This window comes from Echinops telfairi, unplaced genomic scaffold (assembly GCF_000313985.2).
Source record: "Echinops telfairi isolate 266 unplaced genomic scaffold, ASM31398v2 ScPeMD7_7429;HRSCAF=8467, whole genome shotgun sequence".
Lineage (NCBI taxonomy): Eukaryota > Metazoa > Chordata > Mammalia > Afrosoricida > Tenrecidae > Echinops > Echinops telfairi.
Window position 1 is genome coordinate 775229 of NW_022111329.1, and position 18837 is coordinate 794065.

Consider the following 18837-nt stretch of genomic DNA (forward strand, 5'->3'; position numbering starts at 1 on the left):
TACACAATTGATGTGTGTATGGATTGGGATAACAGTTGTATGAGCCCCTAATAAAATGTTAAAAAAGAAAAAAAAATTTTCTATGTATAGATATGAGGATGCAATGATGTATAAGATAAAAAGTTTAAACCCACAAGGAACTTGTAATTTGAGGGTACACCCTCAAAAATCCATAATTGCACTGGGCAGAGTGAAGCTTTCGTATCATACATTTTTTCCTGCTAGGCGAGCATCTAGTAACTCACTCTGAGTTAGTGCACCCTGTGGTGTCGCCTGGGAAGGCTCTCTGGTCACAGTGAATTTTTGTAAAAGCAATTTTGCTTGAACCTTGTTTTTTTTGTGATGGTTGATTTAAGAGACCAGCATGCAGCTGGTCTTAAATTTTTGTTTCCTGCTCCGAAAAAATAGTGTAGAAATTGTTGTGAAGTTGAACACTGCTTACAAGGACAATACTATGGGAAAAACTCAAGCATACAAGTGGTTTTCTCCTTCCAAAAAAAAGAAATGCTGATTGAACAAACCTCGTTTGAACAAACCTGATTGAACAAACCTCGTTCTGGACATCTGTAAACTTCCCGAAGGGACGAAAATGTAGACAAAATTCATACACTTGTGCTCAAAGACCGACTATGGACCACTGAAGAGATGTAGAAGTTATCTGGACTATTTTGGAGTTCAGTTCAGCGAATTTTAACAGAAGATTTGCGAATGAGAAAGGCCTGTGAAATTTGTGCATCAGGTTCTGACTGACTAGCAAAAAGAGCATTGAGTGGAAACATGCTGTGCTTTGAAAGAACAGCTCCAAAGCGACCCAGACTTTTTCCCTAAGGTCACTACTTGTGACGAGGCATGGTGCTATTCCTACAACTCCGAAAGCAAACATCAATCAAGTCAGTGGAAGATGCCATCGTCACCACACCCAAAAAAAATGATGCTCTTTTGGTTTTTTGATGTGAGGGGGATAGTGTATTTAGAATTAATCACGTTTTTTTTTTTTTAGAGATTCTGAAAAGATTGAGTAACAGTTTGCGACAAAAATGCCTGATCTGTGGCAGACGGGGACTAATTTTGGCAACATGACAAAGTTCCTGCTCACACAGCCATCTCAGTGTGTCAGTTTTTGGCAAAAAACAGCATGCCTCTCTTGCTCCATGCAACTTCTTTTAGTTTCTGTGAATGAAGAGGGCCAAAAAAGGGCAGCGATTTGACCACACAGAAGAGGTGAAGAAAAAACCACGGGAAGTACTGTTAGCCATCCAAACAGTAAGTTTGAAAACTGTTTTCCAAGAATGGAATCACAGATTTGACAAATGTATTGAGTATTTTGGAGAGTGCTTTGAAGGTGATAAGACTGCTCTGTAAAAAAAATTAAATACATAGTTTTTTGGGGGGGAATCTGGTTTTTTTGGAGTACCCCCTTATATTAAGAATGATAATAAAGATGTGCTACATGAATGTGCTATAAGAAATACAAAATATAGCCTGTGTGACCACGAGGTGTAGAGGGACCAGGTATCAGACATCAAAGAACAAAAAATCATATCAGTGGGTGCCCACCTTCCTGATATGATCACTGAAGACAAATGTGTGCATAAGCGAATGTGGTGAAGCTGATGGTGCCCGGCTATCAAAAGATATAGCGTCTGGGGTCTTAAAGGCTTGAAGATAAACAAGAGGCCATCTAGCTCAGAAGCAACAAAGCCCACATGGAAGAAGCACACCAGCCTGTGTGATCACGAGGTGTCAAAGGGATCAGGTATAAGGCATCAAAGAACAAAAAATCGTATCATTGTAAATGAAGGTGAGTGCAGAGTGGAGATCCAAAGCCCATCCGTAGGCGACTGGACACCCCCTTACTGAAGGGTTGCGGGGAAGAGATGAGCCAATCAGGGTGCAGGGTAGCATCGATGAAACATACAACTTTCCTCTAGTTCTTAAATGCTTCCTCCCCACCACTATCATGATCCCAATTCTACCTTACAAATCTGGCTAGACCAGAGGATGTACTTTGGTACAGATAGGAACTGGAAACACAGGGAATCCAAGACAGATGACCCCTTCAGGACAAGTGGTGAGAGTGACGATACCTGGAGGGTGGAGGGAATGTGGGGTGGAAAGGGGGAACTGATTACAAGGATCTACATATAACCTCCTCCCTAGAGGATGGACAACAGAAAAGTAGGTGAAAGGAGACATCGGACAGTGTAAGATATGACAAAATAATAATTAATTTATGAATTATAAAGAGTTCATGAGGGAGGAGGGGGCGAGGGAGGGGGAAAATGAGAAGCTGACATTAAGGGCTCAAGTAGAAAGCAAATGTTTGAGAATGATGATGGCAACAAGTGCATTAATGTGCTTGACACAATGGGTGTATGTATGGACTGTGTTAGGAATTTATGAGCCCCCAATAAAATGATTTAAGAAAAAAAGGAATACGAATTATGGGGTCAAAATGACAGACTAGGTAGATATATTATCAGAGTCTTCTACAACAAAGAAACCAGAAACAAAGTGAAATTAATGTGGATGGCAAACCTAGAACCCAACATTTCAAATCAAATAAAGAATTAGATCACATTAATGGAAAAGAAAATGAAAAAAAGCTGTGAATAAGGAGGAAAATTACTAAAGTCCTAGTATTTGGATTTACTCCAAGTAACATACCAATTGGGGCAAGAATTAGACAAATGATTCAGCTCACTGGGGACTACAGCAACAAACACATTAAGGATCAGTGACCAGATTTATCAGACCATTGGATTTATAACAGGCAGAGGCCAACACTCATCCAATCTGCCCTCAACTGCTCTACACAACAAGCAATAAGAGAATCCTGCTCACTCTCTTCTGTTACCAAATTCACCTGAAGATCAGCGGTGACTAAACTAGAAAAGCACGCCCATCCTGTTGTCTGGGATTATTAAACAAAACAAAGTATCAGAGTGAAGCAAACCAATATACAATTTTAAAAATTATACAATAGTACCACATCATCTTGGAGACAACAAACAACTTCAAATATCTCTCTTACACACACACACACACACACACACACACACACACACACACACACCCGGTACACGCTACTATTAAGGTCTTACGAAAATTCTGTGGAAAACTTTCCCCATCTACCTTACAGTCATGATGTGCTTCAATTACCATGGGAAAAAAGAGATTGCAATCAACAAAACCCTATGGAGCAGTTTGTTCTCTAATACATGGGCTCACTCGGAAACAGAATAAACTTAATAGCAACCAACAATATCAGCTAAGCAATATAATAAACTTTTTATTTTAAAAAATTCCTAGTTGAAAATGTTTTCATTAAACATATTTTATATTGATCCATGTTGTTATATTACAGTTGTAATACATGTATTAGCCTGATTGATTTTGCTATTACAAATAGTTAGGTTTTGAACAGTCTTCTTAAATATGTCTTAGGGAAGAATCTAGGGTACTTTCTGAAAAATAGATCACACTTATCTTCAACTTTAAAATTAATGCCAAATTGCTTTCCAAAGTGGTTATATCAATTTACATTTTCATTAACTGTGCCTACTGTTGTTCTAAACCCTTACAAATACTTCCTGTCTCTATAAGGCCCTGGAGGAACATTGGTTAAGTGCTTGGCTACAACTGAAAGCTTAGTGGTACAAATCATTAGCTACTCAGAGGGAGAAAAGTAATCTATAACCCAGTAATCGGCTTCTGTAAATATTTCAGTCTAGTAAACTCTGGAGCGGTTCTACTCTACACCCTACAGGATTGTTATAATGGCACACAATTCCTGTCTTCACATTGCTTTCCATTTTCCTAGGCATGTCAGTAAATTTAATATTCCTAAGATTCTCTCAAAAACCTTCATTTATAATCAACCTTTTTAAAATGGTCTTGTATTTCATTGCCTTCATACTAATTACCTCACGGTATTCCCGTCTCTTCTCCACCCCTGCATGCTAAAATCCTACAGTCTACAAAGTTCCAACTCAAATGCTATTTTCTCCTCACCAAATCATCTAATTTCTAGTTTTGTGAACTGGTAGCACAGTGACTTATGCTTTAGGCTACTAATCACAAGGTTAGCAGTTCAAAACCACTAGCTGCTCCCTAGGAGAAAGATGAGGCTTTCTACTTCCATAAAGAGTTAGAGTTTTGGAAACCCTCAGGGGTAGCTAGCTCTACTCTCTCCTAGAGTCTCTGAGTCAGAATTGACATAATGGCAGTGAGTTTGGTTTTGGTTTCTCACAACATAAGGATCCTTGGTTACACTGTGGGTTAAGCATGGGGCTGATAACTGCAGGGGGGATAGTTCAAAGCCACGTTGGTTCCATCAGGAACTTCTCCTTACATGAAATGAGAACTGAATGGTCCCTAGCTACTACCATTAGTGAATGTTTTGATCCAAGATTCTATACAAGGATCTTGACCAATGGGGTTAAATACAAAACAGAATTTCAAATTTTCACAGAATCCAGACTTTATGGAGCCATGGAAGGTGGAGGAACTCCTGAAACTATGGCCCTCAGATTACCTTTAAACCTTAAAATTTGGAATAAAAACAATCTCTGCAATAATCTTTACTAAATAATAAATCAACTTAATCAGTTAAAAAAATATCTTCTTTGAGCATTAAACTCTTTTGAGGTCTATTTATATGGGATCAAATTGACAAAGATTAGACGTCGGACAGGGCAAGATATGACAAAATAATAATTTATGAATTATTAAGGGCTCATGAGGGAGGGGGTAGTTCGGAGGGAGGGGAAAAATGAGGACCTAATGCCAGGGGCTTAAGTGGAGAGGAAATGTTTTGAGAATGATGTACAAATGCTCTTTACACAATTGATGTGTGTGTGGATTGCAATAACAGTTATATGAGCCCCTAATAAAATGATTTTAAAAAAAAGAATTTTAGTGGGTAGTGAATTTATGTTAATTGAAGAACAACTTTTTTAAAAGGTTAAGAATGCTTATACAACTCAAAAGAATGTAATCAATGACACTGAAATGTGCACGTAGAAGGTTGAATTGGGTGTTACATGTTGTTTATTGTGTATGAGGCATCTTCAAAAGTTCCTGGAAAAATAAAATGAAACTACAATGGAATTTTCCATAAACTTTTTAAGCCTCCTAGTTTACTCTCAACAACAAAATCAAAACATCAAAAAAATATATTTTTTCCCCAGCAACATCTTGAAGTCCGTAAGTTAAAATTAGAAAAAAAGGTAGACAATATTGACAGCCAATACTGCACATGGGAAGAAGAATGTAACAGAAAGTTAAGAATACATGGGAAAAATGTTCATGGAGAGTATTGAATTTACTTAGAAATTTCAGGCTGACAAAATAGCTGAGATCAAAAGTCAAAAATAAGGTAAAGAATAGTTCCAAAGTTAAGAAGAGATAGAAGAGTATAAGTTATGAAAAGTGAATGTATACTCAGAGGTCTGAGAGGTAAAGCACTTTTTAAATATGATGAGATCTAAGATGTAGCTTGGTCCCATGAATCTAAAAGTGTGGAATGATGAAAGGAAACCACATTTTCCTTTAGATAAATATTTTGGGTAGTATTGTTCTATAGCAAGGGTTACTTTTTCCATAAAGGGACAGATAGTAAATATTTTAAATGGTGTGAACTATGGCCAATCTGTCACACTTAACAAAAACAAAATCCTTTAGCAATGTGACTACCTGGAACAGAGTATAAATACAGGGTATGGCACTGATGACCCATATAACTATCCTTTAGTTCTTTAAGATTTCTCCCCCTTACTATTAAGGCCCTTATGGGATATACCTAATCAATCATGTTTGACTTGCATATGTTCATTTGCACCTTCAAGGTTGCTTGGTGCAAAGTAGTTGAAATAGATCAGAGACTGTGACAGGAGTAAGGGCTCCCTGAGGGCACGGGAAGTGAGGGTTGATTGAAGGGAGGGATAGGGGAGTTGATAGGATTGATAATTGTATAACCCCGCCTGATAGGATTGAACAACAGAACTGTATGGGAAGGAATAGGATATATTGGAATGATTAAGATGTCAAGTAAAATATTATTTAATTTTTAAAAATAAAGAAATATCATGAGCAAAAAAAGAAATATGAATACCATTCTCGTTTGCGGATTTTATGAAATCAGGCTGCTGACCAGACACGACCCATAGGCCACAGTTTGAAGTCTCTGATTTACAGGATAAAATTCTAACTATTTTTCAGGAAAGGATATTAATAATCTAAATCCAATCTCTCTCTATAAGCATACCACCACAAACACTCCCTCTATACTTAATAGATGCAGATGTTTTCAGTTTCCTGAATATATGGGTTTGGGTCTTTTATTTTTGCTGTTCTCTTAGGTGGCAATGTATTACTCAATTTATATAAATGTTCATCTAAGTCATCCAAGTAGTGATCTATTCAAAACCTTTCGTTGTTTAAATCTCTCTTAAGAGCATTCACCATGCTGAGTGATAGTATCTTCATCACATCATCTATTTCATCACATCCACATTACTCTAAGGAAAAGGATACCATTTTCATCTAGGTATTCCCACTACCCTAAACTGGTACCAAAATGCTTAGCCAACAGTACGTGCCCAATAAATATTAAGCAGTGAATAGATATTATTCACACATTTTAATATAAATAACTTCATGTGATAATGACTGAGATAATATGACAGAACTGCTATTTTATGTAATAACTGGATTCTGCTGCTTTATGTTTCTCAAAAAAGAGTGGCTTCTTTTTCATTTCACTGACTTTAAGAGAATTTTCTACTTTACATGCCTGTTTATGTTCCTGAGTTGCACAATTATCTGTTCCATTATATTCTGTTAGCTGTTCTCTTCTTTTTTCTCTATTAAGAATTTTATGAACATCATCTTCCAGTCTATTGAAGAATCCTCCATCATGTGATAAAGTCTGAGAAGAACTCAATTCCTGCCAAAAATGAATTATGATTTACTATCATTCAATACAAAGGTCTATGCATTTAACAAACCTAGTTAACCACTAGATAGAGAATGAAATAAAAAATGATTAACTATCAGACACTACCACATAATCTTCTTTAGCTCCAGAAAATAAACTGTGCAGATACATTTTAGCAGTGATTTACTCCAGGCCTAGACAACACTAATCTAACTTTTATCTTTGTAGATTTGCCTACTGTGGACATTTGTTGTACATGAAATCAAACATGTGACTGGCTACTTTCACTTAGCATAATGCTTTCAGGGTTCCTCCATGTTGCAGCTCAACTTCCTTTTCATTGCTGAATAATAGTCCATTGCATGTATATATTACATTTTGTGCATCTATTTTCAGCTGATGAACATTCGAGTTGTTTCTACTTTTAGGCTGTAATGAATGCTGCTGCTATGAAAAATCTGATACTAGTTTTTGTGTGGGAAGATGTTTTCAATTCTCTAGAAGATATACCTAGGAAAACTGCTGGGCTACATGGCAACTAAGTCTGAAACCTTTTAGGAACTGCCAGATATTTTTTAAAGCAGCAATGCTCTTTTCCAGTTTCCACTTTTTTATGCAGTAGAAAAGTATCTGTCTCCACACCCCCATTTATACTTATGTCTTATTATAGCTATCCTAAAGACTGAGGACTGGTATTGCGTTTTTTACGTGGACTGCTTCCACCAATCACTCCTGAGGGGAAAAGATAGGACGGTCTGCTTCTGCTAAGATTTATAGCCCTGCAAACACTATGGAGCAGTTCTACACTGTCCTACGGCGTCACCATGAGTCAGAAGTGACTAGAAAGCATTGGTTTGGGTGTGATGGCTAAGAATATTGAGCATCTTTTCATGTACTTACCAGCTATTTGTGTGTCTTCTCTGTCCATTCAGATCCTTTGCCCACTTTTTAAATTGGGTTACTTATTTCTTTATTACTGAATAGTAAGATTGTTTACATATTTTAGAATCAATTTCCTTATCAAATATCCACTTTGCAAAAAAAAAAAATCCCATCCTATGGGCTGTCTTCCTTCTTTATGTTCTTTGCATCACAATTTTTTTTAGTTTCGATTAAGTTAAACTTATCTTTATGTTGTTGCTTCTACTTTTGATGTCATATCCAATAAGCCATTGTCTTAACCAAGAATCACAATGATTCACTACTATATTTCTTTCTAAAAGCTTTATAGTTTTCACGCTCATATTTAGGTATATGGTCCACTTGCAGTTAGTTTTTGTATATGATGTGAGGAACAGGTCCAAATTAATTCTTTTGCATGTGGGAATGAAACAGCATTTGTTGAAAAGACTATTCTTTCCTTTTGCATTCTTGCCAAGAAAAAACCCTATTAAATGTAAATGTAAGGGTTTATTTCTGGACTCTCAATCCTTTTCAATTAACCTTTGTCCAGTTTTGTACCAATACATGTGTCTTGTTACTGTTGTTCTGCATTACTCCATCTTTTATATTTCAAAGTATATTTTAAATTATACACACCAGTGATAAAAATAAGATTTATCACCACTTATCCAACTACGTCAAATTAGAAATTTTACATATTTTCCAGGAGAAAGTAATATTTCTTCTCCAATTTTTTGTTGTGAGAGCAGACTACAGAAAATGTTCCTTTCACTCTCATTGGCTTCGCATAGATCCTATATTCTTCAGCTATAATTGTAATGTACCAACTGTATTTGTGAGGAAATGAACACATTGTTAAGACAACAATATCACACCATTTTATTTATTTAAAATGTCCAGAAAAGGCAAATATATAGAGACAGAATATACACGAATTGTTACCTAGGCCTGAGGAGGACTGGGCAGAGGTGGATGAAGGGTAACAGCTAATGAACATGAGGCTACTTTTTGGTGTGATGTAAATATGCTAAAACTAGATAATGGTGATGGCTGCATAACTGTAAATAGATAAAATCTGCTGTTTGTTTTAAATTGGTGAATTTTATAGTATATTAAACCTCTTATAAAAATGTTTTAAAGAGTTTATTCATCATGGAAATAACCAAATATCCACAAAGGAAGAATAAACACATTGTGGTATATTCACACTGTGGAAAAGAATTTAGTAATGAAAAGGATCAAATTACAGTTACACACAACAACTTAGATGAATCTTTAAACACTCTGCTGATAAAAATAAGCCAGGCCAGAAGAATAATCACTGTATGATTTAATTTCAATAAAGAGGTAAAACTAATCTATGATAATGGAAATCACAACAGTGGTTATCTCTGTGGGGGATGGATTGACCTGATGGGGCCCAAGGTATGATGATGTAGGTCACATAAGTACTATACACAAGTCAAAACTCATCCAACTTAAATTTAAGACTTGTGATTTTTATTGTATGACATCTATACCTAAACTAAAAATATAGAAAAACTAGAGCAATCTATTTTATCACTAAGTAGTTATTTGCTCACAAGAAATACCCCCTTTACAGGGCAGACTTAACTGACAAATACGAATGCTTTGATCAACAATTATTGTATTTCCATGGTCTCTAAGCTACTTCCCAGAGGAATCATCTTCCTAGTTTTATAGGTTTAAGGTACTCCACATATACAGTTAAACACAAACTTCAGTATGGACAATCTATATGAACTATAAAGAATGCTGGTGGTAGAACAAAATCATACCCAAGGTAAATAGGTGTGAGGGCATGGAGTGGAGACCCAAAGCCCATCTGTAGACAACTGAACATCCCCTCACAGAAAGGTCACAAGGAAGAGATAAGCCAGTCAGGGTCCAGTATAACACCGATGAAACACACAACTTTTCTCTAGTTCTTTAATGCTTCCTTCCCCCTATTTTCATGACCTCAATTCTACCTTACAAATTGGATTAGTCCAGAACATGCACACTACTAAAGATAAGAGCCCGCAACATAGGGAATCCAGGCTCGATAAACCCCTCAGGGTCAATAATGAGAATAGAGATACCAGGAGGATCAGCGGAAGGTGGGGGTAGAAAGGGGAATCGATCACAAGGATCAACATATAATCCCTTCCCAGGGGGACAAAAAAACAGAAAAGTGGGTGAAGGGTGACAGAGGACAATGTAAGATATGAAAATAACAATCTATAACTTATTTTCTTAAATTGTTTTATTAGGGGCTCATACAACTCTTATCACAATCCATACCTACATCAATTGTGCAAAGCACATTTATACATTCATTGCCCACAATCTATAACTTATTAAGGGTTCATGTGGGCAAAGTGTGGGGAGGGATTGAGGAGCTGATACCAAGGGCTCAAGTAGAAAGAAAATGCTTTCAAAATGATGATGGCAGCATATGTACAAATGTGCTTGACACAATGGATTGTGATGGGAGATGTAAGAGGACCCAATAAAAGTATTTAATTAAAAAAATCCTGGTGGTGTAGTGGTGGGCTGTACACTGAGCTGCTAATTGCGAAGTCAGAAGTTCAAAACCACCAGCTCCTCTGCAGGAGAAAAAAGAGGCTTTCTGTTCCCATTAAGATTTCCATAAAGTCGTTGAAATCCAAAAGGGGCAATTCTACTTTGTCCTTCATGGTCACTGTGAGTCAGAATTATACATATTGAAATTGTTGAATAACATATGCTTTGCTGTGTATACTTCAAACCAATAACAAAGAATTTTTTAATACTTTAAAATAAAGCAAAAAATGTATATTAGACTTACGCAATTAATGGACCTCATTTATAATCTATACAGAACAAATCAAATTACATAATTGGAGAAATCTGAAAACAAGCTGGATATTATGTCATCATCACATTCGCAGTTAAATCTTTCACATGTGATAGTGATACTATGACTAATAAAAACAAAGAAAACAGACTTGTCATTATCTGTTTACACAACTGTGTTGACAACTTGATGATACTTTCCAGAGTAAAGAACGTCTTTTGAAAAAAATAAATGAATCGAAGCAAAAAAAAAAAAAAAAAAGAACGCCTTTTGTTCATCTAATTGTATCCAACACTAGGATGATGCCTACTCCCCAGTTAGGTATGTTATAAATGTTCTATAATAGAATGTCTGACTGAATAAACAATGCATAAAAAATAGAACACATTTTATCACTTTTCTTTGAAAAATATACTAATGTATTTATACATAAAATTATGATGTCTGAACTTTGCTTTCAAACAATATTAATGTGAAAAACTGCAGGAAATAGAGATAAAGTAAGACTGACTCTATGAAGCTAATTATTAAAGTTAGATGATGGATACACTGAAAATCATTATTCTATTTTTGTATATATATTTAAAACACTAACAAAGTATTTGGAATGATAAAAACATAAAAGATAAGGGTTCTCTAATAAACTTATTAGAAATGTTTGTTATACTTCTGGCCTCCCTTTTCTCTTTCTTCTAGTGAATCTCTCACTTCACAGGGGAATTATTTGCCACAATTATAAATTACACATAATCCTGAAATAACCCTATGAAACTTTCTCTGAATGTACAGGTTCACAATGTGTCAGAATCAACTACACAGCAACTAATAATGAAAACTTTTATTACATCTACTCTGTGTTTTGTTAGCATAAATATCAATAGGGTTCATTATGCTAACAAACACAGGGGAGTAGTCGTAATATTAGTTTTGATTTTTGATAAACTGAAAAATATCTCTAGTTCTTAAATGCTTCCTCCCCCCACTACCATTATCCCAATTCTACCTTACATATCTGGCTGGACCGGAGGGTATACACTGGCACAGATAGGAACTGGATATACAGTGAACCCAGGACAAATAAACCCCCTATGACCAGTGGAGAGAGTGGCGATATCGGGAGGGTGGAGGGAAGGTGAGGGAGAAAAGGGGAACAGATGACAAGGTCTACATATGGCTTCCTCCCTGGGGGACGGACAGCGGAGAAGTGGGTGAGGGAGACGTCAGATGGGATAAGATATGATAAAATAATAATAATTTATAAATATCAAGGGTTCAGGGTTCAGGGGGAGGAAGGGGGAAAATGAGCAGACACCAAGGGCTCAAGTGGAAAGCGGGTGTTGTGAGAACGATGAAGTCAACATATGTACGAATGTGCTGGACACAAATGACGTTATGTACAGATTGTGATGAGTTGTATAAGCCCCTAATAAAATGGTTATTTAATAAAAAAATATCAATAGGTATCTTTTTTCAGTTTATCAAAAATCAACAAATCCAAGTGCAACAGTTAAGGTTTATTGTGCCAACCTGGCCGATGAACACTTGTGGAATTAATTGAAGGGCAGAGAGATAAATGGCTCAGCAAGCCTTGCCTGTTTGGTCTCTTGCTCTCTGATGGTCGGACCAGTTGCAGCTGCTGTAGCTATTTCTTTGCCTCAGCTGGCAAGGCTCGCTTCCTGCGAGACATTCCTGGGGAGAAGCCACATGGACCAACACTGATGCAGCCCTGGGTGCTGGAGAAGCCACGTGGAGACCCCTGCCAGCGCTGAGATGCTTATACGCTCACTGATTTGGCTTTCCTCCTGCATTCGGCATCATTGCATGTGTTTTGTGAGTTTGAGGACTTTGTAGATCAATGTCACACATATGGGCTAATGTCAGACTTATGAGCTTGAACTGGAATGGGTTAGGATGCTTAATGTACAATTACCCCTTATATAAAACTCACTCTTATGGGTGTTTATGAATTTTGTTTCTCTAGTCTACCCAGACTAACACACCAACCATACTTCTCAGCTACTGCATTTCTTATCCCAACTAATATAACCAGTTAAAAGTAAACATGGCAGAAACAGTGGAAAAAAAATTAGGTAGGCTATGGTGTCAGGTAAGATTGGTTTTGTTCCCTAGCTCCACCCCTCGTGATACATTACGATTAATAAAACAAAAATTTAAAGATTATAATGTTCCTTACAAAACATAATTAGCTTAGGTTCTATAAAGATACTTGTATAAATATCTATTCCCATATTCATTCTACATGTCTAGAATTCTTTAGAGATATTATTGACTAAGAGAAGAGGACGAAGGGACAGTGGCAGCCAACATCCCCCAGACATCTACTGAAGAACAAAATTGTATCCCATTTTCCACCCCACCCAAGTGTCATTTTTATTCTAATTGTTGCAGTAGAGCGATAAGAAAGAATTGGGTCTGAAAAGGAAGCACTGAGATTAGTAACATAAATAAGATGAGCTGAGAAAGGGAAAGACATGAATAAATTAACTAAAAAACAAAGTTTAACAAGCAGTGAGAGGAATATACAGCCAGTTAAAGTACTCAACTTCATCTCCTAAAGCAAAAAAAAAAATTAAATTTCATTTTGAATTTTATCTAGTAAATATCTGACTTGAGAGGAAATGTGAGAATTTTATCCCAAATCATTTCTCAGCAAACATAAACAACTTAATAGAAATAAGAACATGTTTAAATAAGCATAAAATCAGGCCTAGCAATATTGTGGAACAGAAAAAAACTTTCACTTTATAAATCAGAATTTTTTTCACGCTTCGTTTTCTCTGTAAAAATTTTTCTCAATTCATATAGTTATGGCATAATCATTTCAACTTTAAATACTCAAATTCCAAAAGCTTATTTACACCTCTAATTGAAATAAAACATAATTTGGAAACTTTTAAACAAGTATCTAAAATTAATGTGAATTAAATATTTGACCAATTTCTTAAAACTAGGTGTGAGAAGTTATTAGACTATGTTTGCAAATGTAGAACATCTCTTAAAGTAATAAGTAGGCTCTCCAAAGTAAATTTTACTATGTATCAAATTATCTAATAGTTTGACAATTAGAATATAGCTCTAAAATGATTACAGAAGGAAAAATACATAGTTCTACACACAGACATTTAATTATAATTTAGCTTAAGTACATTAGGTGGAAAAGATGTCCGTCTCTATATTTTTTCTTCTGTCAAATTATGAATTAAGAAAAATAATCATGGAATAATTTATAAAAGTTAATTATACTTCCACTAAAATAGCACATACCCTTGTATTCACTTTGTCATTTGCATAAAGTTACTCTACAAATCGATTAGCATAATTAAACAGTCTTTACTTTCAAACATTAAATCTACATTTTTGATTACTTTAATTTTAATCTAAGAAATGGAGACAATGGTTTGTAAATGAATTTAAAAGTTATTTCACACATCTGTTTTAACAAGAATCAATTTTGTGTTTTCACAGGTAAGAACTAAATTAATATATTTATAATTACTTTAATATGATTTCCTTAGAGATATACCAGATATACTCATGTATAAGCTGATTTTTTTCACACATTTTTTATGCAGTTGTTGTAAAATTAGGTGCCTTGGCCGATATTCGGGTCGGCTGATACTTGAGTATATGGGTATTTAATTTTTCTGATCTGTCAAGCAAATATTTTAAACAAAAAAGTTACCAGAAACAATATATGTATTTTAGAGGAAATTAAAAGGCACACTTGGCAATACTAAAATTTAATCAAGGGAATTCGTGAAAAGAACATATACATAATAAAAAAATAAAACTTTCAAGTTATTAAAGAATTCAAAAGAATTATGCCATTTTATTAGTACAGGCATACCTTGAAGATATTGAAGATTTGATTCCAGACCACTACAACAAACTATCACAATTTTTAAAAAAACCAAACAATTTTTTGGGTTTTCCACTGCATATAAAAGTTATATTTACACTATTATTGTAGTCTTTGAAAGGAGCTATGTTAGGGCAGTGGGTTTGAACCCACCAGGCACTCTGCAAGAAAAAGATTAAGCTGTCTATTTCCTTGTTTGCTGAAAGTGAGGAGGACATGAAGCAATTGCTGATGAAGATCAAGGATTGTAACCTTCAGTATGGATTACACTCATTGTAAAGAAGACCAACTCCTCACAATTGGATCATTTGTAAATTATGATAAATGAACTAAAGGTTGAAATTGCAAAGAACTTTGTTTCGCTTGGATCCACAAGCAATGCTCATGGAAGTAGCAGTCAAGAGATTAAAAGACTAAAATTGATGTAGGTCTGATTGTACAATTCTCCATGATAAGATTGAACTACCGAATAATATGATACGTAAGTTACTTGCCAATGAACTGTTGGGGGGAAAAAGACAACTCCAAAAGCCCAAAACCAAAAAAAAAAAAGAGAGATCAAAAGACATACTGCATTAGGTAAATCTGCTGCAAAAGACCTCTTTAGAGTATTGAAGAACAAGGAGGTTACTTTGAAGACTAAGTTGGGCCTGACCCAAGCCATGGTAATTCTCCATTGTCTCATGTGCATGTGAAAGTTGGACACTAATAAGGAAGACTGAAGAAGAATTGATGAATTTGAATAGCGGTGGTGGAAAAGCCTATTGAAAGTACCATGGACTGCTAAAAGGTCAAACTGATCTGTATTGGTAGAAGCAAGGCCAGAATGCTCCTTGTAGGCAAGGATCACAAGACATCGTCTTATATGTATACTTTGGACATGTTGTCAGGAGAGACCAGTCCCTGGAGAAGGACATCAGGCTTGGTAAATGGAGGGGCAGTGAAAAAGAGGAAGGCCCTCAATAAGATGGAATGACACATTGGTATATCAATGGGCTCAGGGACAGAAACAATTGTGAGCCTAGCAATGTTTCATTCTGTTGTGCATAGGGTCACTATGGGTCAGAGCCTAACTCAATGGCACTTAACAATTCCTGTAGAAATTTAAAGTCTAAGAAATTCAGAGGCAGTTCTACTCTATACTATAGGATTGATGAATTGGAACTGACTCGACGGCAGTTAAATTTTTTTGCTTTTGTTTTTTGGTAGTCTATGAAGCATGTAACTGCAATATGAAAAAATCTGAAATATTTTAATAATTATCAAAGTATGACAGACATGAAGCGAGCACAAAATGGTGGTAACAGCCTTGCTTAATACAGGATTGCCAGAAACCTTAAATTGGTAAAAAAAAACACAGCCTCTGCAGAAGCACAGTAAATTGAAGTACAGTATGCCTATATTTTCCTCAGAATTTCTTTAATAGTAATATCTCCCAATTTTTACAATCTCTACTGGAATTCTTATGCTGCTTATTGTTTATTCATTTTTGAACTTCGATTAACTAAATCTCTACTGGAATTTAAAATAAAATCCAAAACACAAAAGTAGCCAATAAAACCAGGAAGGTATAAAGTGCCTTCAGTAAGTTCATGGAAAAATGGAATTAAAAGTTAGTGGAATTTTTACATGAACTTTTTGAAGCCCCCTCATATAACCAGATTAATCTCATTCTTGGGTTAAACTATGTGATCACAGCTCACACTTTGCAATTACCATAATTCCATACTTTGAGATATGGTCTCAAGATAAGTTTCACTACATTTCTCTGAAAATTTTAAGTGTAAGCCTTCTGGCCCACAAAAGAAAAACTGAGAATGATAAAGCCAACTGATAACATACCTCATGTTTATGATTAAATTTTAATTCTACTATAACACATTTTATACCCTTAAAATTTTCAGAAACATGATTAGATTTAGTTAAGACAAATACATGGACTATCAATGGCCAGATGTTAAAAAAGATGGCTGAGCATTGAAAGTATTATTCTTAATATTTTCTAGAGTAAAAAGAGGTAAAGTAAAACTTACCTCAGACTTTTTACTAATGTGCTCTGTAAAAAAAAGAAAAAAGGTAAAACTTCATTGACAGAAATCAAGACAAAATTTTTTCAATATGATAAAGCAACTGAAATTTCAAAATTATGATACTTTTGGAAATCATCTAGTCATTTTCTAGGACTCAGAATCAATCTACTTTTCAAGGGTTACAATGCTAAAAATCTCATATTAATAGGAAACGGTATTATTAAATTTTAAACATTTGAATTCCATATTATCATGGATTGAATTATGTTCCCAAAATATGGGTCAAGTTGGAGGGGCCATGATTTTCAGTGGTTTGGCAGTTATGTCATGATGTAATAGTCTTCCATCATGTGATCTGATGTAATCAGTCAATCAGTTTAAAGAGGATGTTGGACTGCAACATCCTTTATTCAGGCCACTGCTTGATCCTATTGCACTGGGCTGCTAATTGCAAGGTCCACAGTTTGAAATCACCAGCTGCTCTGAGGGAGAAAGATGAAGCCTTCTACTCCAGTAAACAGTCTTGGAAACTCACAAGGGCAGTACTACTCTGTCCTACATAAGGCGAATTGATTTGATGGCCATGAGTTTGGTTTTCTGGTTTTTCTGGGGTGTGGAGAGTAACAACTTTTATCTTAAATGAGCTAAAAGGAGAGACAAATAGAGAAGGAGGGATCAGACTACCATCACGAAAGAAGAGGTAGGAGCAGAGTGTGTCTTTAGCCCCAGGTTTCCTGCAATGAGAATTTCCTAGACCTGGGGGGTGATTGGTGCCAAAACACATGAAGATCTCTAAGGAATGGCATAGTCACAGACATTGAAAGGTCACAAAGACTTTCCTTCACAGCCAACAAAAGCAAAAATAACACTTTTCCTTAGGGCTGGCCAGGTTTCTAGCTTCCTAAATGGAAAAAGCCTAAATTTGCTTGCTAAAGCCTCCCACTTGCAATATTTCTGTTATACTAGATAATTAACATGGAATAATTTAGTTTTTTGGTTTCCATAATTTTGAGGAGTAAAAGGCAGGGGGGGGCAAATAAGTCTAAAATACACAGAAAATGTGCAAACTACAAACTACTTTGTGAAGATAACATAGTATTTTGTGTCCTTCAAGTTTTAAAAATGTGTATTGTAGTGATTTAAAAATGCATAGTGTAGTGATTGTAGTGATTTAGAAATTTAATGCAAATTTATAGAAAAAAAGAACCCATAATAAATATATCTAGACAAAACAAGTCAATAATTTAGTAAGCATTTCTTAATAAGCATTTCTAGAAGTGACTTCTAATGGCAGGACAAACATGAAAAATATAAGGAATCTACACATATCTAAGGATGACCAAAATTATGCATAGGGAGCAAGTGTTATTTAATTTGGAGATGATAAGGGTATCTAATCCCACGTGTACAGCAAAAAATTTCCCACTCATAAAGAATACCATATATACTTGAGTATAAGCTGACCCGAATATCTACCGAAATACCTAATTTTACCACAAAACTACATTAAAAATGTGCTGAAAAGCCCAGTTTATACTCGAGTATATATGGTAAAAATGATGCCCAAACCACTAATTGTGTAGCTTTCTTTAACAGTTTCAAACTGATGTCTTTCTCAATGTAATTAATGAATTTACATAACTCCAAATCTAAACCCACCAATCGAGCCAATTCTAATCCATAAGGAACCACATACACTTTAGCCCACATAGTTCCAAGGTTGTAAATCTTACAGGAACAGACTGCCGCATTTGTCCCCCATGCAGTGTCTGGTGGGTCTCAATTATTGACCTTTTGGCTAACAGGTGAGCACTATAACCACTGTACCTTAAGAGCTTGCTTAATAAATTTATAGGGCACTTAATAAGTTGAACATATGAAAAACAGTTCTTATAAGGATTCTTTCCACGTTTATTTCTGCCTGGTTTTTAAAGAAACATTTTTTTCATATAAAATCTGAAAATTTTCTGATGGTGCCCGGCTATCAAAAGGTATAGCATCTGGGACCTTCAAGGCTTGCAACAAAGCCCACACCAGCCTGTGTGATCACGAGGTATCGAAGGGATCAGATATAAGGCATCATCAGAACAAAAAAATCTTACCATAGTGAATGAGGGGGGAGTACAGAGTGGAGACCCAAAGCCCATTTTTAGGCCACTGGAGATCCCCTTGCAGAGGGGTCTTGGGGAGGAGACAAGCCAGTCAGGGTGCGATGTAGCAATGATGAAAAATACAACTTTCCTCT

The 18837-nt window shown here is 35.6% G+C and overlaps 1 protein-coding gene across 4 annotated transcripts in view; it reads right to left on the bottom strand.

Moving 5' to 3' along the window:
- Positions 1-18837, bottom strand: part of GKAP1 (G kinase anchoring protein 1) — a 110120-nt gene that overhangs the window by 26141 nt on the left and 65142 nt on the right. For 3 of the 4 annotated variants that reach the window (XM_045298643.1, XM_045298642.1, XM_004715958.3), the window contains 2 exons: positions 16596-16618; positions 6797-6949 (listed from right to left, as the gene is read on the bottom strand). In XM_045298643.1, the coding sequence (XP_045154578.1) occupies positions 6797-6949; positions 16596-16618 (176 nt within the window). The remainder of the gene's footprint in view (positions 1-6796; positions 6950-16595; positions 16619-18837) is intronic. The other variant, XM_004715959.2, reaches the window with a different exon arrangement.